At 42.5% G+C, this 22982-nt stretch overlaps 1 protein-coding gene across 1 annotated transcript in view; it reads left to right on the top strand.

The window, feature by feature from the left end:
- LOC138656931 (uncharacterized) overlaps positions 1-21856 on the top strand; it is a 41982-nt gene extending 20126 nt beyond the window's left edge. Inside the window, exons 8-16 of the mRNA XM_069744283.1 lie at positions 2999-3167; positions 3808-4009; positions 4149-4279; positions 7476-7636; positions 10356-10510; positions 12088-12294; positions 17249-17343; positions 17758-17882; positions 20777-21856. Coding sequence (XP_069600384.1) covers positions 2999-3167; positions 3808-4009; positions 4149-4279; positions 7476-7636; positions 10356-10510; positions 12088-12294; positions 17249-17343; positions 17758-17882; positions 20777-21036 — 1505 coding nt within the window. The 3' untranslated portion in view covers positions 21037-21856. The remainder of the gene's footprint in view (positions 1-2998; positions 3168-3807; positions 4010-4148; positions 4280-7475; positions 7637-10355; positions 10511-12087; positions 12295-17248; positions 17344-17757; positions 17883-20776) is intronic.
- The last annotated feature ends 1126 nt before the right edge of the window (positions 21857-22982 follow it).

Here is a 22982-nt window from a genome sequence, read left to right as displayed (position 1 = left end):
AATAGCGAGGCCATCTCCAGTAATGTGCAACCCTTTGGACAACATAGAACGGACAGAAGCATCACCTAAGACTGGGCATAGAGGCTGTAGGGTGGCTATTGGACACCTAGTGGTTGGGAGGTAAACTTGGAGTAATGCTTTAGGAATAAATGGGGTTAATTGGCCATGACAGATTTTGAGCAGCTGATGAGTTGGGAGAGAAGGCTGGTCACCTTATCTCCACCCCTGGTGTGGTTCACTTTGTAAATTGAGAGCTGTTTGTCTCACACATGGCTGTGTGTATGGAGGTGTGCAGATCTCCTGTATTGAGTGCCTTTGCCAAAGGACTAAAGGTACCATCACACTAGATGATATCGCTAGCGATCCGTGACGTTGCAGCGTCCTGGCTAGCGATATCGTCCAGTGTGACAGGCAGCAGCGATCAGGCCCCTGCTGTGCTGTCGCTGGTCGGGGAAGAAAGTCCAGAACTTTGTTTCGTCGCTGGACTCCCCGCAGACATCGCTGAATCGGCGTGTGTGACACCGATTCAGCGATGTCTTCGCTGGTAACCAGGGTAAACATCGGGTTACTAAGTGCAGGGCCGCGCTTAGTAACCTGATGTTTACCCTGGTTACCATTGTTAAAGTAAAAACAACAACCGCTACATACTTACCTACCGCTGTCTGTCCTCGGCGCTGTGCTTCTCTGCTCTGGCTGTGAGCACAGCGTCCGGAAAGCAGAGCGGTGACGTCACCGCTCTGCTTTCCGGCTGCCCGGCGCTCACAGCCAGAGCAGAGAAGCAGAGCGCCGAGGACAGACAGCGGTAGGTAAGTATGTAGCGTTTGTTTTTTTACTTTTAGGATGGTAATCAGGGTAAACATCGGGTTACTAAGCGCGGCCCTGCGCTTAGTAACCCGATGTTTACCCTGGTTACCGGGGACCTCGGGATCGTTGGTCGCTGGAGAGCTGTCTGTGTGACAGCTCTCCAGCGACCAAACAGCGACGCTGCAGCGATCCGGATCGTTGTCGGTATCGCTGCAGCGTCGCTTAGTGTGACGGTACCTTAAGAAGCTGAATGCTAAAGGTACCTTTACACTAAACGACTTACCAACGATCACGACCAGCGATACGACCTCGCCGTGATCGTTGGTAAGTCGTTGTGTGGTCGCTGGGGAGCTGTCACACAGACAGCTCTCTCCAGCGACCAACGATCAGGGGAACGACTTCGGCATCGTTGAAACTGTCTTCAACGATGCCGATGTCCCCCTGCAGCACCCGGGTAACCAGGGTAAACATCGGGTTACTAAGTGCAGGGTCGCACTTAGTAACCCGATATTTACCCTGGTTACCATTGTAAAAGTAAAAAAAAAAAACACTACATACTCACATTCTGATGTCTGTCACGTCCCCTGGCGTCCACAGGGTTAAAACTGCTTTCGGCAGGAGCGCTGCTAATGCACCGCTGCTGCCGAAAGTTTCCCTGCACTGACTGTGTCAGCGCCGGCCGTAAAGCAGAGCACAGCGGTGACGTCACCGCTGTGTTCTGCTTTACAGCCGGAGCTGACACAGTGGAGACCGGGGGACATGACAGACATCAGAATGTGAGTATGTAGTGTTTTTTTTTTAAACTTTTACAATGGTAACCAGGGTAAATATCGGGTTACTAAGTTGCAACGATATCGTTAACGATATCGTTATGTGTGACGGTACCTTAAGCCATGAGGGGTAACCGGCACTATTGTATGGATTTGTTGCTTTATGTTTTATTTTATGCTGGACAAGAGCTGTATTTGAGTTTCCTGTGATGTGTTTTCTGAGGACTGAAATTAACCAGCCGGACTTTAAATAGAAACGGCTCCTGTGATACCTCAAATTGGTCTAAAGTGAGTCATAATGTCATAATGTTTTTGATAGGCATAGGCAGAATGCTGACAATCAGTGTTGGGTGCATGATTGGGCTACCTGGTTGCAGGCCAAGTAGTCCTCTAGTGATAATCTCCTGCTAGTAAAACAGTGATTTTATCAAAACTACAGCAGACTTGTAAATAAGTGTATGATACATCTGGGTCTCTGCCCCTATGTTATGCCGCTCTCAAATTAGTTAGCAAACACATGAGGACAGATTCCCTTTAAAGAAGACATGTCACTTGCCATAAATAAATTTTTTATTTGGTGAAAATGCTGTTTTTTCTCCTCAATCTGGCAACATGGTTTTGTAGTTCTCAGGAAGAGTTATAAACTACGCCCACTTGTCTAACAAAGGCAAGATTTATAAACAGTGAAGAGGAGGACATAGATTAGGTACAGAAGGACACAGGAATAAACGAAAAACAATATCACCAGATTAAGGAGAACTGCTTTATTTGCAACAGGTAAAAATAATTTTTTTTAAGCAACTGACGGTTCCTCTTTACAGAGGTTCTCCACTAGTCAGACAACCCCTTCTCAATCCCTATGTTTCAACCTTGTAAAATAATAACACCTATAATAACACCTCAATGCCAGCGCTGTTCCAGCGGTGTCGGCATTGCTCTCCCGGAGATTGCATGACATAATGCTCTGGTGGCCAATCAGTACTGGCTCCACACTCCCCACCTTTGGACAAATCACATACATCTGGAGGAAGTGAGAGAGCAGCATCTCTCACTTCCCCTGAATGTATGTGATATGTCCGAAGCCAGGGAGTGTGGAGCCAGCACTGATTGGCCACCAGGGCATTATGTCATGCAATCTCCGGGAGAGCCAGTGCATGACACAGCTGGAACAGCGCTGGCATCGAGTGGTTATTATAGGTATTATTATTCTACAAGGAGGAAACATAGGGATTTACATGGGGTTGTCTGAATAGTGGCATCCAGGACCCACCTATCCAAACCTAGAAAAAGAAGTAGGAAAATACAGGAGATATATAGACTTAATAGATTTAGTAACTGAATATTAAAGCATGGCTCTAAAATGTTACATACATGATCTCATGTATACAAATGTCATCTTAACATATAGATGTGAAATGTTCTAGGAGTCTGCTTTGATCTCCGGTACTGCCTTGCTTTCTGTGAAGGAGAGAATGTCTTACGATCGTGGAATTTAGCCAACCGTATAAATGACCAGTCTCTGACGGCCAACATGAATAATGCAAAGGTAGCCAATGGGATCCAAGAGATTGTTACAATGAAGAATTTTCCCAGGTAATTTCTTAATCCTGAGCTAAAATATTATGAAGATGCTAATTATATATCTACAATGATACTGATGATTGTAGTGTTGATATATATTATTTTGTCCGCCTGATATAAAAATGGAGATTATTATTGACAGCAAGCAGAGATTTTAATACTATGAGGAATTGATGCAGAAAGTATGTTAAAAACTGCATACTTTTTTTTTAAATAAAGCATCTTTCTGTTAAAACTGGACTATCCAGTTATGTTCAAGGTCTTGACAGACACAGAATAATTTGCCTTTTTAGGCCATATTCACACACTCAGTATTTGATCAGTATTTTACCTCAGTATTTGTAAGTCAAAACCAAGAGTGGAAAAATCAGAGGAAAAGTATAATAGAAACATATCACCACTTCTGTATTTATCACCCACTCCTGGTTTTGGCTTACAGATACTAAGGTGAAATACTGACCAAATACTGCTAGTATGACCATGGCCTTATTCATCATGGTCTATTAATCCAAAAATGTAAAAACTCCTGCATATTACAGTATTAAAATGGGAAATAAGAAAATGAAAAAAAGCAATGAATTCCCCTCAGGCAGCCATGAGTGTATATAACAAAATGTGGTGCTGTAAATGTCTTCTACTTTGCTGTGGACAGATATGTGGTTTGCCGAAATGTGAGGCCCGGAGTTATCTCTGTGTGGAACATAGTAAAATCAAAGTGTAAAAGCAGCGCGGTGCGTGTGGAGCGAGGCCTGGTGGAGAACAGCGATGTCGTGCTAGTCAGAGACATGAAGCTCTATATCCTCACAGACAGGGGAATGGCGTCATTCACTGACACACCCAGACCTATATTTCAGGTAATGAAGTAGAAGTCCATATATGTTTTTGAAGAAGCCACTTTGTTATGTGAAGAACAATGAGATCTGTGTAAAGAAGGCAGTCAGATGACATATGGTATACATGATATTTTATTTGTACTTGTTTTTCTTTCTGTAGACACTATTCACTTATGATTTGTTGAAGAAAAAATATGTCCGCCGGCAGACAGGCCTCTATATTATACCTTGTCCGAAGCATGAATACAGGGTCCTGGATAATGGCCTACTCCTGGGACTCTCAGAGAACAGGTAACACTGTGGAATAATGGATGTACATCTTAAGCAAAACACTTTAATAGGGGTACGGCCATGTGCAGGATGATTTTGAAAACAATTGTCTGTCATTTGCTATCAATGGCTTATTTGCATGTACAACTGAGAAGTTGTAATTTCTATCATCCACATGACACATAACATTTACTATTTCTGCTTGTCTTACAATGTCTTCCCCAAGACTCCATATTATAAATAATAATAATAATATTTAGTTATATAGCGCCAACATATTCCGCAACGCTTTACAAATCAATTATTCATTACAAATCATTATTAGCGTACATATTCTTTAGGTGGTTTTCATAGATAGAACATGTACCCATTATAGTTTATTAGGCTGAGAGTTCGCAAAAGAAAGAAAACTAAACAAAGACATAGAAATGTCTGATTTTGATCCAAGCCCCAGATTTTGATCAAACTTGCTCATTCAAATTCAGTGAGTCAGTGAAAAAAAGAGCACACATATGCCATCCATGTGTAAACAGGTCCGAAGATGCAGCCGCATAGAGAACACGTGGTTATAAAATAACAGGTTATTATTTATTAAACTATTTGCGCAATTAACAAGGAAAGTCATAAAATTAGAAAAATGGTGCCTTGTGTTAACACTAGACAGGTAGCCTGAACTGTTAACAGTAAGCTCTGTCGGTCCTGCGGCAACCAGTCTGGCCCTACTCCCTGCCCTAGAAAACAACAATCCCAGCGCTACCACACCGAAAAGTGCAACGCCAATATTCTGTTCATTGATTAAGTGTCCCTCTCCAACCCTCGGTTGAGCATCCGCTGTGGTTATAAGGATATGTTGACCTGTGTCCTGACATACTCCATGTTAAAACTGCAGGGCTTCCATCAGTCCGCTCCCACTTATAGGGATGGTCGGCACGCTAGGATCCCAGCAGGAATTCACCTACTATGTATGCCACTAGGCCACAAGCCTCGTTCCAATCTTTCACCGCAGTCTGCAGACAGTTCTAGTCGTCGATAGACCTTTACTTGTCATCTACAGCCTCAGTGGAGATAAACTCATGCTTCCCACTGCTCACACGATCAATCCTCTGCACTCTTCTTCGCTCTGGTCTTCACTCTGACACACAAGACGTCTTATCTTATTGATAACACAGTACTGATCCTGCATTATCTGACATTCTACTGGTCCTTTTGAAGCTTGGCTATAAGCCAGCACAGTCTTCTTCTCCACTGGTAGTGAACTGGTAAAAGTTCAAGCCAGGGACAACATCCTACCTATGCAGATCCCTGCTGCTTTTATATTTCTCTCCTCAGCCTCGCCACTTGTCTCTACTGTGTAACAGGTCTCTTATCTTTTTGTTCTTGTACTTCTCAAGTACTTACAATGGCTATTTATGTCCACTAGATGGTAGCATCGGCCTAAAAATGCTCCATAGCACCTTTCTACTGCATTGGCCTTTGTAGATCCCTTACACATTTGAACTAGAGAAGGAATTGTCTCAAATTCATCCCTTAGGCCTTTTTCACAATCAGTCACAATCTGTCAAAATGTTGAAAAGACGGATCATGTGCAGATTGTAAAAAAACAGGTGCACTGGGTCCGTTTTTTTGACTGATCCGTCGAGGCTATGTGCACACGTTGTGTATGCTTCTTCGCCGTGTTTTTCCGCTGCGAAAATGCATACAGAACATAACCCATGTTAAAAATAATAAAAAAATTAAAAATCGTGATATTCTTACCTTCCGGCGTCCCCCGCAGCATTCCCGATGGTCGCGATGCTCCCGGAAGCTCCCGTTCCCAGTAACGCCTTGCGAGACAATGACCTGTGATGATGTAGCGGTCTCGCGTGATGCTACGTCATCGGGTCATTTCGCAAGGCATCACTGGGAACGGGAGCTGCCGGGAGCATCGTGAGCATCGGGAAGGCTGCGGGGGACGCCGAAAGGTAAGAATATCACGCTTTTTAATTTTTTTAATTAATTTTTAACATAATATCTTTTTACTATTGATGCTGTTTATAGCAAGAAGAGAGAGAGAGCGAGAGAGAATTTCCCTGGCTGGAAATTCTTTCGCACATGCTCAGTTTCAAAAGACTGCATCCATCGCTGGATTACTGCTTTTGACGGTCAGCGACGGATCCTGAGTCCATAGGCTTCCATTATAGCCAACGACGGACAGCGCAGGATCCGTCGCTGAGCGATTTTTCAACGTACACAAAAAACGTTTCTATGTGCGTTGTCTCCTTCCCGACGGACAGCAATTTTATGACGGATCCAGTGCACGACAGATGAAACTGAAGGCCATCCGTCACAATCCGTCACTAATACAAGTTTATGAGAAAAAAACAGATCCAGCAGAAACATTTGCTGGATCCGTTTTTTTTCACAAAACGATGCATTGTAACGGAAAAAGAAAGATGGAAGTGTGAAAGAGGCCTTAGTGTGTTTGGGATTCAGTTATTAATGGCTCAGCCGTCCAATCTCGTACAGGGCATGGTGAAGCTATCAGTACTTTGATTAACAGGTTAGTGTCCAGTCTGGTGCAGGGGTGTGCTGATCTGTGTGTTTTGATTGACAGCTCGGCCATCCAATCTGAGACTGGGAAGTGCAGGTTGTCTCCAGGTGATTATTGTCCCAGGTGATTGCCTGGCTACATAACTGGGATGTTAGTCCCAGATTTCTGCCAGATGTACATTCAGTTTTTATGTGGTTTATCTCTGTGCCTTGTGTTCTGTTTGTTGATCTTTCATTGCCTGACCTTGGACCTCATTTTGACCATCCGTCTGTTTAACCCCATTATTCTGATCCGCTATCTTCATGGCATTTCACCCTCTGACCGTTATCTGGCTACGCCTTTGTCTCTTCCTTCTGTTTATGTGGTACCCTCCTGGCTTTTGACCTCTGAATCCTTGACTATTCCGGCATATGGACCAAAAGTGGACTAACATCTAATTCAGCACATTGATGAAAATTTGTCCATTTTTTTCTTACATATAAGAATGAACAGATATTTGAAAAAAGCCTATGTTTTTATTTTTTAACAGATAGACCTTCCTTTCACCACTATTTGCATATGGTGATCAGCAGTCAGTTTCAGCAGTCAGTATGTTTGCTATCTAAAGTTACATAATCTGCAGGATATTTGAATATGCTACAATTACATACAGCATATGATAAACCTATATATGTTGCTATTTTACAGGAATCATTTTGTTATTTGGAATATGGAGACAGGTTTCATAAAGGATCGCCTAAGGCCACAATTTAAGGACAAGTCCCTGGACATATTGGCAGACAATCACATATCCAAGGAAAATAGTCAGAAAAAAGTGATGCAGCAAAAGAAGAAAGGGAAGGAGACAGGTAGAAATACATGCTTATTGGTATTCAGTTACAGAAATAATCTGCAGATCACCAGTATCACGTATGAGATATAACAAAGCAGTGTTTATATTAACCCCTTCATGAACGTGGGATTTTTCGTTTTTCCGTGTTCGTTTTTCACTCCCCTCCTTCCCAGAGCCATAACTTTTTTATTTTTCCGTCAATTTGGCCATGTGAGGGCTTATTTTTTGCGGGACGAGTTGTACTTTTGAACGACATCATTGGTTTTACCGTGTCGTGTACTAGAAAACGGGAAAAAAATTCCAAGTGCGGTGAAATTGCAAAAAAAGTGCAATCCCACACTTGTTTTTTGCTTGGCTTTTTTGCTAGGTTCACTAAATGCTAAAACTGACCTGCCAATATGATTCTCCAGGTCATTATGAGTTCATAGACACCTAACATGACTAGGTTATTTTTCACCTAAGTGGTGAAAAAAAATTCCAAACTTTGCTAAAAAAAAAATAAAAAATTGCGCCATTTTCCGATACTCGTAGCGTCTCCATTTTTCATGATCTGGGGTCGGTTGATGGCTTATTTTTTGCTGGCGTTTTTAATGATTCCAATTCGGTGCAGATACGTGCTTTTGATCGCCCGTTATTGCATTTTAATGCAATGTCGCGGCGAACAAAAAAACGTAATTCTGGCGTTTCGATTTTTCTTCTCATTACGCCGTTTAGCAATCAGGTTAATGCTTTTTTTTAATTGATAGATCAGGCGATTCTGAGCTCGGCGATACCAAATATGTGTAGATTTGATTTTTTTTTTTATTGATTTATTTTGATTGGGGCAAAAGGGGGGTGATTTAAACTTTTATATTTTTTTTATTTTTTTCACATTTTTTTTAACTTTTTTTTTAACTTTTGCCATGCTTCAATAGCCTCCATGGGAGGCTAGAAGCAGGCACAACCCTATCGCCTCTGCTACATAGCAGCGATCTGCTGATCGCCGCTATGTAGCAGAAATGGAGGTGTGCTGTGAGCGCCGACCACAGGGTGGCGCTCACAGCCACCATTGATCAGTAACCATAGAGGTCTCTAGGACCTCTATGGTTACCATGCTGACGCATCGCCGACCCCCGATCATGTGACGGGGGTCGGCGATGACGTCATTTCCGGCCGCCCGGCCGGATGCGGTAGTTAAATGCCGCTGTCTGCGTTTGACAGCGGCATTTAACTAGTTAATAGCGGCGGGTGAATCGCGATTTCACCCGCCGCTATTGCGGGCACATGTCAGCTGTTCAAAACAGCTGACATGTCCCGGCTTTGATGCGGGCTCACCGCAGAGCCCTGCATCAAAGCAGGGGAGCTGACATCGGACGTACTATACCGTCCGATGTCAGTAAGGGGTTAAAGGAAATTTGTCAGTAGTTCTTTGCTATGTAATCTGAGCACAGCAAAATATAGGGGCTGAGACCCTGATTCCAATGTTGTATCACTTACTGGACAGCTTGGTGTAGTTTTGATAGAATTCCTGTTTTCTCTGTTACAGATTTAGCAGTGGTCGGAATGCTGAGCTCTGTATAATTCCGCCCACATCCCTGATTGGCAGCCCTTTGTCTTCACTGTACATTATCAGCAAGCTGCCAATCAGTGGTGGGGGCAGGGTTACACAGACTAGCTGATCTGCCTTGCATGCACACTTAAGGAACCGTTACACTAAACGATTTACCAACGATCACGACCAGCGATACGATCTGGCCGTGATCGTTGGTAAGTCGTTGTCGACTGTCGATCAGGGGAAAGACTTCGGCATCGTTGAAACTGTCTTCAACGATGCCGAAGTCCCCGGGTAACCAGGGTAAACATCGGGTTACTAAGTGCAGGGCCGCGCTTAGTAACCCGATATTTACCCTGGTTACCATTGTAAAAGTAAAAAAAAAAAAAAACACTACATACTCACATTCCTGTCATGTCCCCCAGCGTCAGCTTCCCTGCACTGTGTAAGCACCGGCCGTAAAGCAGAGCGGTGACGTCACCGCTGTGCTCTGCTTTACGGCCGGCCGGCGCTCACAGTCAGTGCAGGGAAGCTGACGCCGGGGGACGTGACAGGAATGCGAGTATGTACTGTTTGGTTTTTTTTAACTTTTACAATGGTAACCAGGGTAAATATCGGGTTACTAAGCGCGGCCCTGCGCTTAGTAACCCGATATTTACGCTGGTTACCAGTGAACACATCACTGGATCGGCGTCACACACGCCAATTCAGCGATGACAGCGGGTGATCAGCGACCAAAAAAAAGGTCCTGATCATTCCCCACGACCAACGATCTCCCAGCAGGGGCCTGATCGTTGGTCGCTGTCACGCATAACGATTTTGTTAACGATATCGTTGCTACATCACAAAAAGCAACTATATCGTTAACTAAATCGTTGTGTGAAGGTACCTTTAGTCTGGCAGTGATAAGCTCCTGTTGATAAAACACTGATTCTATTGAAGCAACAGCAAGTTGCTGAGTAAGTGACACATTTCTGGAATCAGGCTCTCTTCCCCTACTTTATGCTGGTCTCAGATTAAATTGCAAAAACCTTGGAGTCCCTTCAAGTGATTACTTTGCTTTAGGCTACGTTCACATAGGTTGCTGAATTTCTCCGACCAGTCACATCTGCCATTATATATGCACTAGTCTGGTCCATACATGCACTAGTTGACTTGATCTTAGTATTATATTTGAGACAATTAAATGTTATTGAATTTTCAGTTATTCTCACACCTTGGGAAAAACGCAATGAGACTAAAACTGCAAAACGACGGAGGAAGGAAAGAGAGATAAAGCAGGAGATTGAGAATATCGAACAGCTAGCCAATGAGAAGGACAATGCCATATATCAGTACCTCCTGAGTGAGGATGAAAAGGTAAGAAGGAATATTTAAAAAGATAATTAAAAATGACACAAAACAGGTCAAGGAAAAATGATGGGTAATGAGAATGAGAGATTGGCCTCAGCATCTGTCATCTAGTCAATGGTTGGAGTATCAGTAGTAAGTAGCGCTGTATGTTGGAACTGATATAAACACCAGAGGATGCTATCATGTATGTAGCACAAGGGTCCATGCCAGGCGGTCCGCAATCATTTAGACAGGCTGGCCACCCTTCTATGGGCACAGAACGATTGTTAATATGATTGTCCTGTGCACATAGTATGACATTTTATCAGCTGCATATGCCCTCGTTACACAAAATGATGTGCTGCCAATGACAATGATTTTTACACATTAAATAGGTCAAACAGGCTGATAATCGGGAGACAAGCGTTCTTAAGAACACTACTTCTCGATTTATTATCGGCATTTAAGTGGGCTCTTAATTTAGCGACTTTTGGCATTTTTGCACCAGATTTTGTCAGCTTTGACAAAATGGGTGGAGCAGGGGAGGAATCAGGGTGGGATAGTGCCTGGCTAAGCTCACCAGTCATATTCATTAATACTGACTTTGTTTCTTATGTCAGAAGACACTGACTGTGGTGGCATTATTGGTGAGGCGCAGATGGGGGTTCGCCACAGAGGAGATGAGTCAAATTCAATACATTACATGCACCTCTAAAGGTACCGTCACATTTAGCGACGCTGCAGCGATCTAGACAATGATCCCGATCGCTGCAGCGTCGCTGTGTGGTCGCTGGAGAGCTGTCACACACACAGCTCTCCAGCGACCAACTATGCAAAGTCCCCTGGTAACCAGGGTAAACATCGGGTTACTAAGCGCAAGGCCACGCTTAGTAACCCGATGTTTACCCTGGTTACCAGCGTAAACGTAAAAAAAAACAGACACTACATACTCACATTCCGGTGTCTGTCCCCCTTCGCTGTGCTTTCCTGCACTGACTGTGAGCGCCAGCCAGAAAGCACATCGGTGACGTCACCGCTGTGCTCTGCTTTCCGGCCAGCGCTTACACAGTGCAGAGAAGCACAGCGCTGGATGACAGACACCGGAATGTGAGTATGTAGTGTTTGTTTGTTTTTTACGTTTACGCTGGTAACCAGGGTAAACATCGGGTTACTAAGCGCGGCCCTGCGCTTAGTAACCCGATGTTTACCCTGGTTACCAGTGAAGACATCGCTGAATCGGTGTCACACATGCCGATTCAGCGATGTCTGCGGGAGATCCAGCAATGAAATAAAGTTCTGGACTTTCTGCGCCGACCAACGATGGCACAGCAGGATCCTGATCGCTGCTGCCTGTCAAACTCAACGATATCACTAGCCAGGACGCTGCAACGTCATGGATCGCTAGCGATATCGTTCAGTGTGAAGGTACCTTTAATGAATTTGGTGGATCATCCTCCAGTGGGCCCTTCATTAAGATTGATGTACGCCACGCCCGCCTTAATGAATTGGCCTCATTGTCTTTTGTCATGTATCAGGTCTTTGATTTTCTCTATATAGTGTCGCTTTCAGTCAGATTTGCCTCTGCTATCTCTTATTTTTTGCAGGTGATAGTATGCTCGTACTACGCGCACCATCTTTGTGTGTTCAGCCTGGACACTGTCAGCCATCTGCAAACTCTGGAGGACAAGACGTCAATGCTCATTTTACACAATGCAGCTTTAACTTACAATGGCAGCTTTTTGGTGCTCTCCAATTACTGTGATGATGAAAAAACGAGCTATGTAACTTTATGGGATCTTCAGAATGGACTGGTAATATATAATATCGGCCATGCATTTGTGATTGACTGCAATTTTAACAAAAGTTGGTTGTAACAATTTTGTGCTATTAATGGAGATACTCAGAACTCAAGTTACCAGATGTAGTTACCCTGGTTGGATTTTCATACATGAAATGATCAAAACCTGATCACAAAATCCACAAACTGTGAGGCTGGGTAGAGGTCTGAGGTAAAAGGCCAAGATAGTACGTCAAAGACAGAGGGGTGAGACGAAGGCATAGTCAGGAAACAGTATGAGGTCAATATTGCAAGAAGGTAGCCCATCATGACAAAAGGGCTAGGCAAACCAGTGGTCAAGACGAGTCCAAAGTCGAACAACAAAGATCAGAATACAAGACTAGGAGCACAGAGCAAGCACACAACTCATCCCGGCACAACCTGGTCCTGATTGGACGGCTACACTATCACTCAAGACACGGACAGCTCAGCACACCCCTGCATCCGATTAGATGGCTGAGCTGTCCATGACCTCATTGACAGCTTAGCATGCCCCATTCCTAGATAGGATGGCAGAACTGTCATTCACTGCGTCCAGATACTCAGATAGGAGGAATCATGACAACCATCACAAAATAAAACATCTCATAAAGATGTTTCCTTTGCCATTCAACCTTCCATCCTTCAGGTAAGCTGCAAAACAAGAAACATATACACTACCGTTCAAAAGTTTAGAGTCACCCAGTCAATTTTGTGTTTTCCATGAAAACTCATACTTTATTAAATGAGTGTCAGGGGTCGAGTTCCTGCCTCTGCACAGGGGGAATCTCAAGCCATCTCCGCCGCGGTGGAGCCTGCTCAGCGGAGGCGTCGGTCCCAGCGTCATGCTCAGTCTGACACTGTGCGAAGGCTTACTGCTGTCCTTCCAGCTTCTGCCATTGTAGCCAGTACTGGTCAGCAGCGAGCAGACGTATTTGGGACTAAGTCCTACTTTTCCCCTTCTGAGCATGCCCAGGGTAAGATCTCTCATTGGAGATCAAGGGTCACATGCTCAGGTACTGCAGCAGATCCTATTGGTCCTCTAGGAAGGTCCTGAAGGTGTTCAACGTCTGTGGCAGTCTCTCATTGGTCCTTCTAGGAAAGCCCTGTACTTGCTGCAGCTATAAGAGGTGCGCATGTCCGCACGGCCATGCGCTAGTGTCAATTTAAGTACGAGCTCAACGCCAGTGGGGTCATGTTTGTGTGTGTATTCAGGGACCCGGCTGAAATAAGCCCCTAGAATGCTGGCACCTCTGGCGAGGAGTTTGGTGTGTGTGTATTCAGGGACCCAGCTGAAATAAGCCCCTAGAATTCTGGCACCTCCGGCGAGGAGTTTCATGTTTGTATTTGATTGCATGACCACCATCTGCTCTACTAAGTAGCTGTGTTCCTCTGTGAGCCAAACAGGGCACAGCGTTGTCTTTTCTAACAGACTCTGTGAAGTAACAGAGTCTGTTTATACTGCTACATAGTACCGCCATATCTAGCTGCAGGTGCTTTCCTGCACGGTGGATCCCGGGTTGCGAACGCACCAACTTCTCCTAATAAATTTATATATTTGGTGCATTCCTCCAACCCTAACAATGAGTTGCTAAATGAATTGAAAATCTAGTCCAGACATTAACAAGGTTCGAAAAAAAGATTTTTATTTGAAATAATAATTTTCTCCTTCGAACTTTGCTTTTGTCAAAGAATGCTCCCTTTGCAGCAATTACAGCATTGCAGACCTTTGGCATTCTAGCAGTTAATTTGCTGAGGTAATCTGGAGAAATTTCACCCCATGCTTCCAGAAGCCCCTCCCACAAGTTGGTTTGGCTTGATGGGCACTTATTGTGAACCATACGGTCAAGCTGCTCCCACAACAGCTCAATGGTGTTGAGATCTGGTGACTGCGCTGGTCAGTCCATTACAGATAGAATACCAGCTGCCTGCTTCTTCCCTAAATAGTTCTTGCATAACTTGGAGGTGTGGTTGGGGTCATTGTCCTGTTGTCGGATTAAATTGGCTCCAATCAAACGCTGTCCACAGTGTATGGCATGGCTTGCAAAATGGAGTGATAGCCTTCCTTATTCAAAGTCTCCCACTTTACCAGCACCAAAGCAACCCCAGATCATCACATTACCTCCACCATGCTTGACAGATGGTGTCAGGCACTCTTCTATCATCTTTTCAATTGTTCTTCATCTCACAAATGTTCTTCTGTGTGATCCAAACACCTCAAACCTGGATTCGTCTGTCCATAACACCTTTTTCCAATCTTCCTCTGTCCAATGTCTGGGTTCTTTTGCCCATATTAATCTTTTCCTTTATTAGCCAGTCTCAGATATGGCTTTTTCTGTGCCCTGAAGGCCAGCATTTCAGAGTCGCCACTTCACTGTAGATGATGACACTGGCGTTTTGCGTGTACTATTTAATGAAGCTGCCAGTTGAGGACCTGTGAGGTGTCAATTTCTCAAACTACAGGCCCTAATGTACTTCTCTTGTTGCTCAGTTGTGCAGCGGGGCCTCCCACTTCTCTTTCTACTCTGGTTAGAGCCTGTTTGTGCTCTCCTCTGAAGGGAGTAGTACACACCGTTGTAGGAAATCTTCAGTTTTTTGGCAATTTCTCTCATGGAATAGCCTTCATTTCTAAGAACAAGAATAGACTGTCGAGTTTCACATGAAAGTTCTTTTTTTTCTGGCCATTTTGAGCGTTTAATGGAAACAATAAATGTAATGCTCCAGATTCTCAACTAGCTCAAAGGAAGGTCAGGTATATAGGTTCTCTAATCAGCCAAACTGTTTTCAGCTGTGCTGACATACTTGCTCAAGGGTATTCTAACCATCCATTAGCCTTCTTACACAGTTAGCAAACACAAAGTACCATAAGAACACTGGAGTGATGGTTGTTGGAAATGGGCCTCTATACAACTATGAAGATATTGCATTACAAACCAGATGTTTGCAGCTAGAATGGTCATTTACCACATTAACAATGTATAGAGTGTATTTCTGAATCATTTAATGTTAGCTTCATTTGAAAAAATGGTGCTTTTTTTTCAAAAATAAGGAAATTTCTAAGTGACCCTAAAATTTTGAATGGTAGTGTATATATTTTTATATTGTCATTTAGGATCGCCATGGCTCACTCATACTTCATGCCGTAGCACGTCAATGCAGTATAGGATAAGATGGTGATGAGTATTAGAGTTAGGCCCATTTCACATATCCGTGTTTTGCAGTCCAAGTACAGATTACAATCTACATACCGTCAGCGTGTCTCTTTCAACCTGAAATCGACAGCATATATGAAGTTATCAAATTAAAGGGAACCTGTCACCCCGTTTTTTCAGATTGAGATATAAATACTGTTAAATAGGGCCTGCGCTGTGCGTTACAATAGTGTATGTAGTGTACCCTGATTCCCCACCTATGCTGCGAAATAGATTACCAAAGTCGCCGTTTTCGCCTGTCAATCAGGCTGGTCTGGTCAGGTGGGCGTGGTGACATCGCTCTTTTCTTCCCCAGCTTTCCGTTGGTGGCGTAGTGGTGTGCGCATGTCGCAGTGACGAATCCACTGCGCACACGTGAAGAAGCAGCGCGCGATCTGCGCTATTACCCCCTGTCATCGGTGGGGGCGGCCATCTTCCTGGGGCCGCGCGTGCGCAGATGGAGTGCTCTGCTGCACGGGGCTTCAGGAAAATGGCCGCGGGATGCCGCGCGTGCGCAGAAGAGATCGCGGCGGTCATTTTCCCAAAGCCGAGATGCAAACTCGGCTTTGGGAAAATGGCCGCCGCGATCTCTTCTGCGTAAGCACGGCATCCCGCGGCCATTTTCCTGAAGCCCCGTGCAGCAGAGCACTCAATCTGCGCACGCGCGGCCCCAGGAAGATGGCCGCCCCCACCGATGACAGGGGGTAATAGCGCAGATCGCGCGCTGCTTCTTCACGTGTGCGCAGTGGATTCGTCACTGCGACATGCGCACACCACTACGCCACCAACGGAAAGCTGGGGAAGAAAAGAGCGATGTCACCACGCCCACCTGACCAGACCAGCCTGATTGACAGGCGAAAACGGCGACTTTGGTAATGTATTTCGCAGCATAGGTGGGGAATCAGGGTACACTACATACACTATTGTAACGCACAGCGCAGGCCCTATTTAACAGTATTTATATCTCAATCTGAAAAAACGGGGTGACAGGTTCCCTTTAAGGTCAGGCGACCCCACACCTAGCCTGTATTTTGACTGTGAAATACAGATGTGAGAAAAAAAATATTCCACCAGCTTTGCTATTAATGTCACTGTGTCAGTACTTGCCATCAATGTTCAAAGTTTTTAATACTCAAGATCTTGAGTTGAAAATTAATGTCATTTAAAGGGAACCTGTCACCATGAAAATGCTGTCTAATCTGCATGCAGCATCTTATAGAGAAAGACGAGCTGAGTATATTGCTATATAGTTTTGTGAGAAAAGATCCAGTATAACCCATGTTTTAATCATTTAAACCTCTGCTCTTTTGGAACCTTTGGGTCCAGTTGACGGTCCTATCAATGACTGACAGATATCTCTGCATGCACTCATACAAATAAAGCTGTCAGTCATTGATAGGACTGTCGTCAACTGGGCCAAAAACCCCAGAAAGAGCAGAGGTTTAAGTGATTAACATGGGTTATACTTTCATGGTGACAGGTTCCCTTTAATTTTGTGTATGATATCAGTATAAAAACTAAAATCACCATTGATTATATTGTGCTCTACTGAGGAAGTTGCATGTATGTTCTTTCAACTCTTCTCTTTGCTGTGAAGATTTACCTGACCAGTTATACCAGGAAACATGAAATTACTGCTCTTTACAGTCCCTGAAAATGATTGACAGTAAAAAAAAAAAACCTCTTTAGTCTTTTGTTTTGATGTTAGCAATGTCCACCTTTAATACTTTAATATAACAGTAAGACTTTTCTCTGTAGGTCAAGAAACGACTGAAAAATGAACCAAATATTTGTTGCATGGCTATTACTGACGGGGCAGACAGAATAGTTTTTGGTGTGATGTCGGAAAACATGTAAGTGTAAGAAATATATATACGGTATAATCTCTGATTTATAATATATATATATATATATATATATATATTATAAATCAGAGCTTAATATGCACAATTGATAACTGATATATGAAATACCCAACCCACAAACATCTATTACCCATTAGTAAGGATAGAGCCATACTGCATTTTTTAGGTCCTCTTAAAAATACACTGAATAACTGCATAATAATAACTACGGTATGTTTAATTTTCCTCTGAAGAGGTAAGTGGGATATGTTTCGGTATCCTTTTTGTTAATGTTTATGTAGTAAGTAAAGAAAGGAACACCATGTTTAAATGAAACAGTTTTGTCTTGGATTTTTTGCATTAAAATCGTGCTGAAAAATATGCATAGTTACTTACGGTAACATTTTTCCTATATATTTACAGAATTAGGGTTTGGGATCCTTTCAAGCGTAAGAACAAAATAATCCCAGGATATGAAAACCTCTGTCTTACAGTAAACAGCAAAATGCAAATCATAGAAAAAGGAGCCAAAGCAATTCTACTGTCAAGTAAGTGTCCATATCTCTCCGAATACCAGGCACTATCTATAGGGCATACTTGCCATGTCTGGAACTTTAAGGAGGTTACTGAACCAACGGGACATCTGGATGATACGGCAAATCTCCCGTTCTCCATCGTATTTCCTAGTAATATTTCAGGAAGCTTTCCAAGGGTATAATTTTGTAAAGTGTACTGTGTACAACAAAAAAGGAGATACCAAAATTGCTAACAAAAGTGCAAAGCTTGCAACATTTTAGCCATATGGAACATAAATCCAATAGTACATATTTTTATAAAATACATTTTCTGCATTGTATCAGTCTTTCTTTCTAATGGTCCCACTGGAGTCCATTGGTCAAATCCCTCATCGCTATAAAACCACAAAATGAAAAAATATGCCTGTATTACTGTCATATTAGACAAGAGATAAATTCCAGTTTGAATTAGTTTAAAAAAAAACCAAAACAAGTAAATCTCCACCCCTGGATGTTGGGGTAAAAGTTCAGTCCAGGACTGCTGGTGTTTTTGGTCTAGTCCTAGAATTCCATACAGGTGTATTCTCCCACTAGATGTGAAGAAGAAGGTTCCTACCTTGGCCACATGAAAAAAGTAATTAATAATCCACAAATTACATAGTGCAGTTCTTCCAGCCATTTTAGGCAAAAGCAGATTTTTATTTTATTTTCACACAAATGAGATAAAAAGTCCTCATCAGTTAAAAGATTCATGTGCAACACTGATCATCAAGTCCAACCCTGAGTTTCACCAACACTTGCTTCTTCTGGGTCAGTTTCATTTTTTGGCCAAAGGTATTGGGACACACATTTTGCTCATTGAATTCAGATTTTTTTTTTCATTCCTATCGCTACAGGTGTATAAAATCCAGCCTCGTAGCCATGCAGTCTACCAAAATGTGCAGATGGTACAGTAACAGTATGCCACCTTCCTAAACAAGACAATTTGTGAATTTTCTTCTCCTAAATAATCCATCTACTGCGAGTGGTACCATTGAAAAGTGGAAGCGAGCGATTCACACAAACCTAGCCTTGTAGCAAACCATGTATAGTTACAGAAAGGGGTTGCCAAGTGCTGAGACGAAGGGTATCAACACTCAATAATTGCAGTTCCAACCTTCTCTGGAATTAATATAAGCACAAAAACTATGTATGCTTCTAACTTTGTGGTAATGGATTGGGGAAGGCCCTTGTCTGTTCCAGCCTGACTGTGCCCAGTGCACAAAGCAAGGTCCATAAATGCATGGTTGGTTGAGTTTGGTATGGAAGAACTTGACTGGCCTACACAAAGCCACAAACTCAACCAAATTGAACACCTTTTGGAATGAACTAGAATAAGATTGTGAGCCAAGCCCTCTCGTTCATCATAAGAATATGACCTCACAAAATGATCTTATGAATGAATGGGCAAAACTTCCCATTTAGAATTGTAGAAAACCTTTCCGAAAGAGTGGAAGTTGTAAAGTGGGGATCAACTCCTAATTAATTCCTATGGATTTACAATTTAGAATGGGATGTCATACAAGGTTTTGCAGGTGTACTTCATGGTGTCCAAATACTTTTGTCCATACCTGTCATTTTCTGAAGCTAATCCAAATTGGCACTTAGGGGATAATTGATTTAGGGTGGTTTCACATTTGCGGTTTTTTTTTTTGCGTTTTTGCGGTAAAAAACGCAAAAAAACGCATGCGTTTTTTCCCTATATTTAACATTAAAAACGCATGCTTTTTTATGCGTTTTGACGCGTTTTTGCAATGCATGCGTTTTTTTCTGCATGCGTTGTTGCAGAAATGCAACATGTAGTATTTTTAGTGGCTTTTTTTGCGGCAAAAAAATGCATTGCTGCCTATGTAAACGCATGCGTTTTTTAAAAAACAAACAAAAAAACACACTGATAAACCACCCCACACCATAAAATTGATAAAGGGATCCTAACCCTAATCCCTTTAAGGGTAGGGGTAGGGTTAGGATCCCTTTAGGGTTAGGGTTAGGATCCCTGTAGGGTTAGGGGTAGGGTTAGGATCTAACCCTACCCCTAACCCTAGCTCTTTCTGTTTATAGTGGGTTTTTTACTTTATTTTGATGATTGGCAGCTGTCACACATTTATCTGCATGCATCTAAAAAACGCAAACGCATGAAAAAACGCATGTAAACGAGTCAAAACGCCACGTTTTTTTCACCACATGCAAAAACGCATGCGTCAAAAAAACGCAGCGTTTGCACGCGTTTTTTCACCATGCGTTTTTTTTTAAAAAACGCATGCGTTTTGAAACGCAAGTGTGAAACCAGCCTAAGACTGGCAGTTTCAATGAAAGGAAGCTTTTGTTGCGCTTATTCATTAATAAGTGCATGCCACTTAATGAATTCAGCATATCTTCTCAGAAATGCTACTCCAGTCAGGGACTGCAAAGTATGTCTTACGAGGAATGGTTAAAGAATCTGGGAATGTTTAGCTTGCAAAAAAGAATGCTAAGTGGATACTTAATAGTTGTAGACAAATATCTGAAGGGCTGTCACAGTGTAGAGGGATCAGCCTTATTCTCATTTGCACATGGAAACACAAGAAGCAATGGAATGAAACTGAAAGGGAGAAGATACAGATTAGATATTAGAAAAAAACTTTTTGAGAGTGAGGGTGATCAATGAGTAGAACAGGCTGCCACAAGAGGTGGTGAGTTCTCCTTCAATGGAAATCTTCAAACAGAGGCTGGACAGACATCTGTCTGAGATGGTTTAGTGATTCCTGCATTGAGCAGGGGTCGGACACGATGACTCTGGAGGTCCCTTCCAACATTCTATGATTCTATAAAATGTTAACCCCTAGATCTTGAAGCAGATTATACATGATACACTGTAAACTGACCACTTATGTTTTATCTTTATTTAGGTGACGTCAGTTTATGGGACCTCGATAATGGAACAGTAGTTTCAGTTTTTACCCCTGATAGTAAAATCTTCTGCTTGACCTTAGCAGCTGACAGAAAGACCATTCTGATCGGCATGAGTGATACACCTTCACTCATCACCCTCAAGATTGCATCAAAGGACAAGGAAAGTTCATCCTTTCTAGGGCTAGATCTATTTGGAGAAGAATCTACAAGTAGTGAAGATGAACCTGATGAGAAAGACCAAATGTTAAAGATCTAAACCATAACACTTGTTTTTGTACTGGATATATAAAATATTGTTGGAATTTCATGAATTTTATCTGGATTTTTGTGCCTCCTTCATTGAGAAGGCAAATCTTTTGGGATGTTGTTGGATCACAATGGGATATATTTGTATAGGTCCTACAGACACCATACACGTAATCCACTTGAAATATTTGCAATATGGAATCAAACTTTACATGAGACAAGTTTAACCTCAAAATAGGATATTCAACGTTGTATGTTTTAATAGGAATTGCTTTTCTCGGGACTATTCAATTGACCACCAGGTGCACCTTCAACCATTTTGCCTTAACATAATCAACTGGACCATTGATATTTATGGAGTGGCAAGCTCTAGCTTGGTTAACCCTGCAGTATAAATCTGTGCAGGACTCTTTATCTTCACATGCACCCACAAAGGAGAGTGAGACCTTTAAGGAAAGGGAATTAAGGGAGCATAAACAATGGACCCCTCTACTCCACATTTACTTCTTTGAGATTTGTGTTGCTACTGGTTTGGACACTCTTTAGAACAAAAGCTGCTCTATTCTTCATCGTGCACCAATAACTATGACAACATTAATAACCAGAGGTGGATTTTCACAATCTTCATCAACATCAGTTCTTCCAAAGCATTACACACACTAGGTCAATATTTATCTGTGTAGGAATTAAGATTATCGAATTCTACAATTGATACTAATATATGTTATTTACCTTATTTCTGTTAAATTGTAATTTTATGCAGATAACCTGCATATAAAGACTTGTAATTATAATTGATCAAATGCAATAAATATTTAATTATATTGTGATATCAGCATCAATATGTCATTCTGTCATGTGTTTCACTTTGAAGGGGCCAAGCTACCAAAAATATTTATCACTGATCAAAAGATAGACAATAAACGTATGAACCTGTGGACCTGGGGCCGCCAACGAACACAGACAATAAATGTCCCATGTGCCGTATTTGAATGGAGCTTAAGCCATGTGAGTGCACTACTGGGTGATTCAATAGGGCAAATTTAATAAAACTGTTACATTTATAGAAAGGATAAATTACAAATGCCCCATATTTATCAAAACGGTTTATGCTGTTTGATAGATTTGTAGTATTAGGGCTCGCTTGTTTATTATTACTTTTTTTTTTTTTTACTGGGGACTTGTTTAATAGACGCCTCTCCAATACTAATCCCTGGGCTTGAAGTCAAAGCTGACATCAACCTGAATACTATTACCCGACTTGCCAAGGCACCTGGCCAAGGGGGAAGAGAGAGGCTAAGTGCCAGAATTGGCACATCTAATGGATGCGCTCTTTCTGGGGCAGCTGAGAGCTGATGGTTTTAGCCTGGGAGGGGCCAATATCCATGGCCCCTTCCTTGGCTATTAATATCAGCACACAGCTGTCTGCCTAGCCTTTGCTGGTTATTAATTATAGGGGGACCCTACATAATAATTTTTTGAGGTCCCCCATTTTAATAACCAATAAAGGCTTAGTATGCAGCTGCGATTGATATTAATAGCCTGGGAAGCTCCATTGTATTACTCCCTTCCCAGGCTATAAACATCTCTCCCAGCTGTTCGCTTGAAGAATATTTCCTTTGAAAACTATCTTTAAATGACAGAGACTTACTCTGTGTAAAAGCTTGTGTTAAAATCGCATTGCATACAGGTTGCATTTGCATTTCATTTGGATGCTAGGTGATAAAAATAGCATTGTACTTGCATGAAAATCGCATGACACTTGTCCAACTTTTCTGAATCAACATCGGACAGAAAGTTTTAAATGTTAGTGTGTCTCCGGCCTTAGACTGTCTAATTTACATTTACACAATTTATTGGTTGGCTTAACTTGTGCCCGAAATTTGCCCCCCAATTTCGGCACAGGATGTCGTATCTCACAGCACACCCCGTTTACCATGACGCCATGGTATCTTG

Source organism: Ranitomeya imitator, chromosome 1 (genome assembly GCF_032444005.1).
Source record: "Ranitomeya imitator isolate aRanImi1 chromosome 1, aRanImi1.pri, whole genome shotgun sequence".
Lineage (NCBI taxonomy): Eukaryota > Metazoa > Chordata > Amphibia > Anura > Dendrobatidae > Ranitomeya > Ranitomeya imitator.
Note: the sequence above shows the minus strand (reverse complement) of the source record. Positions and strands in the feature narration are given on the sequence as shown.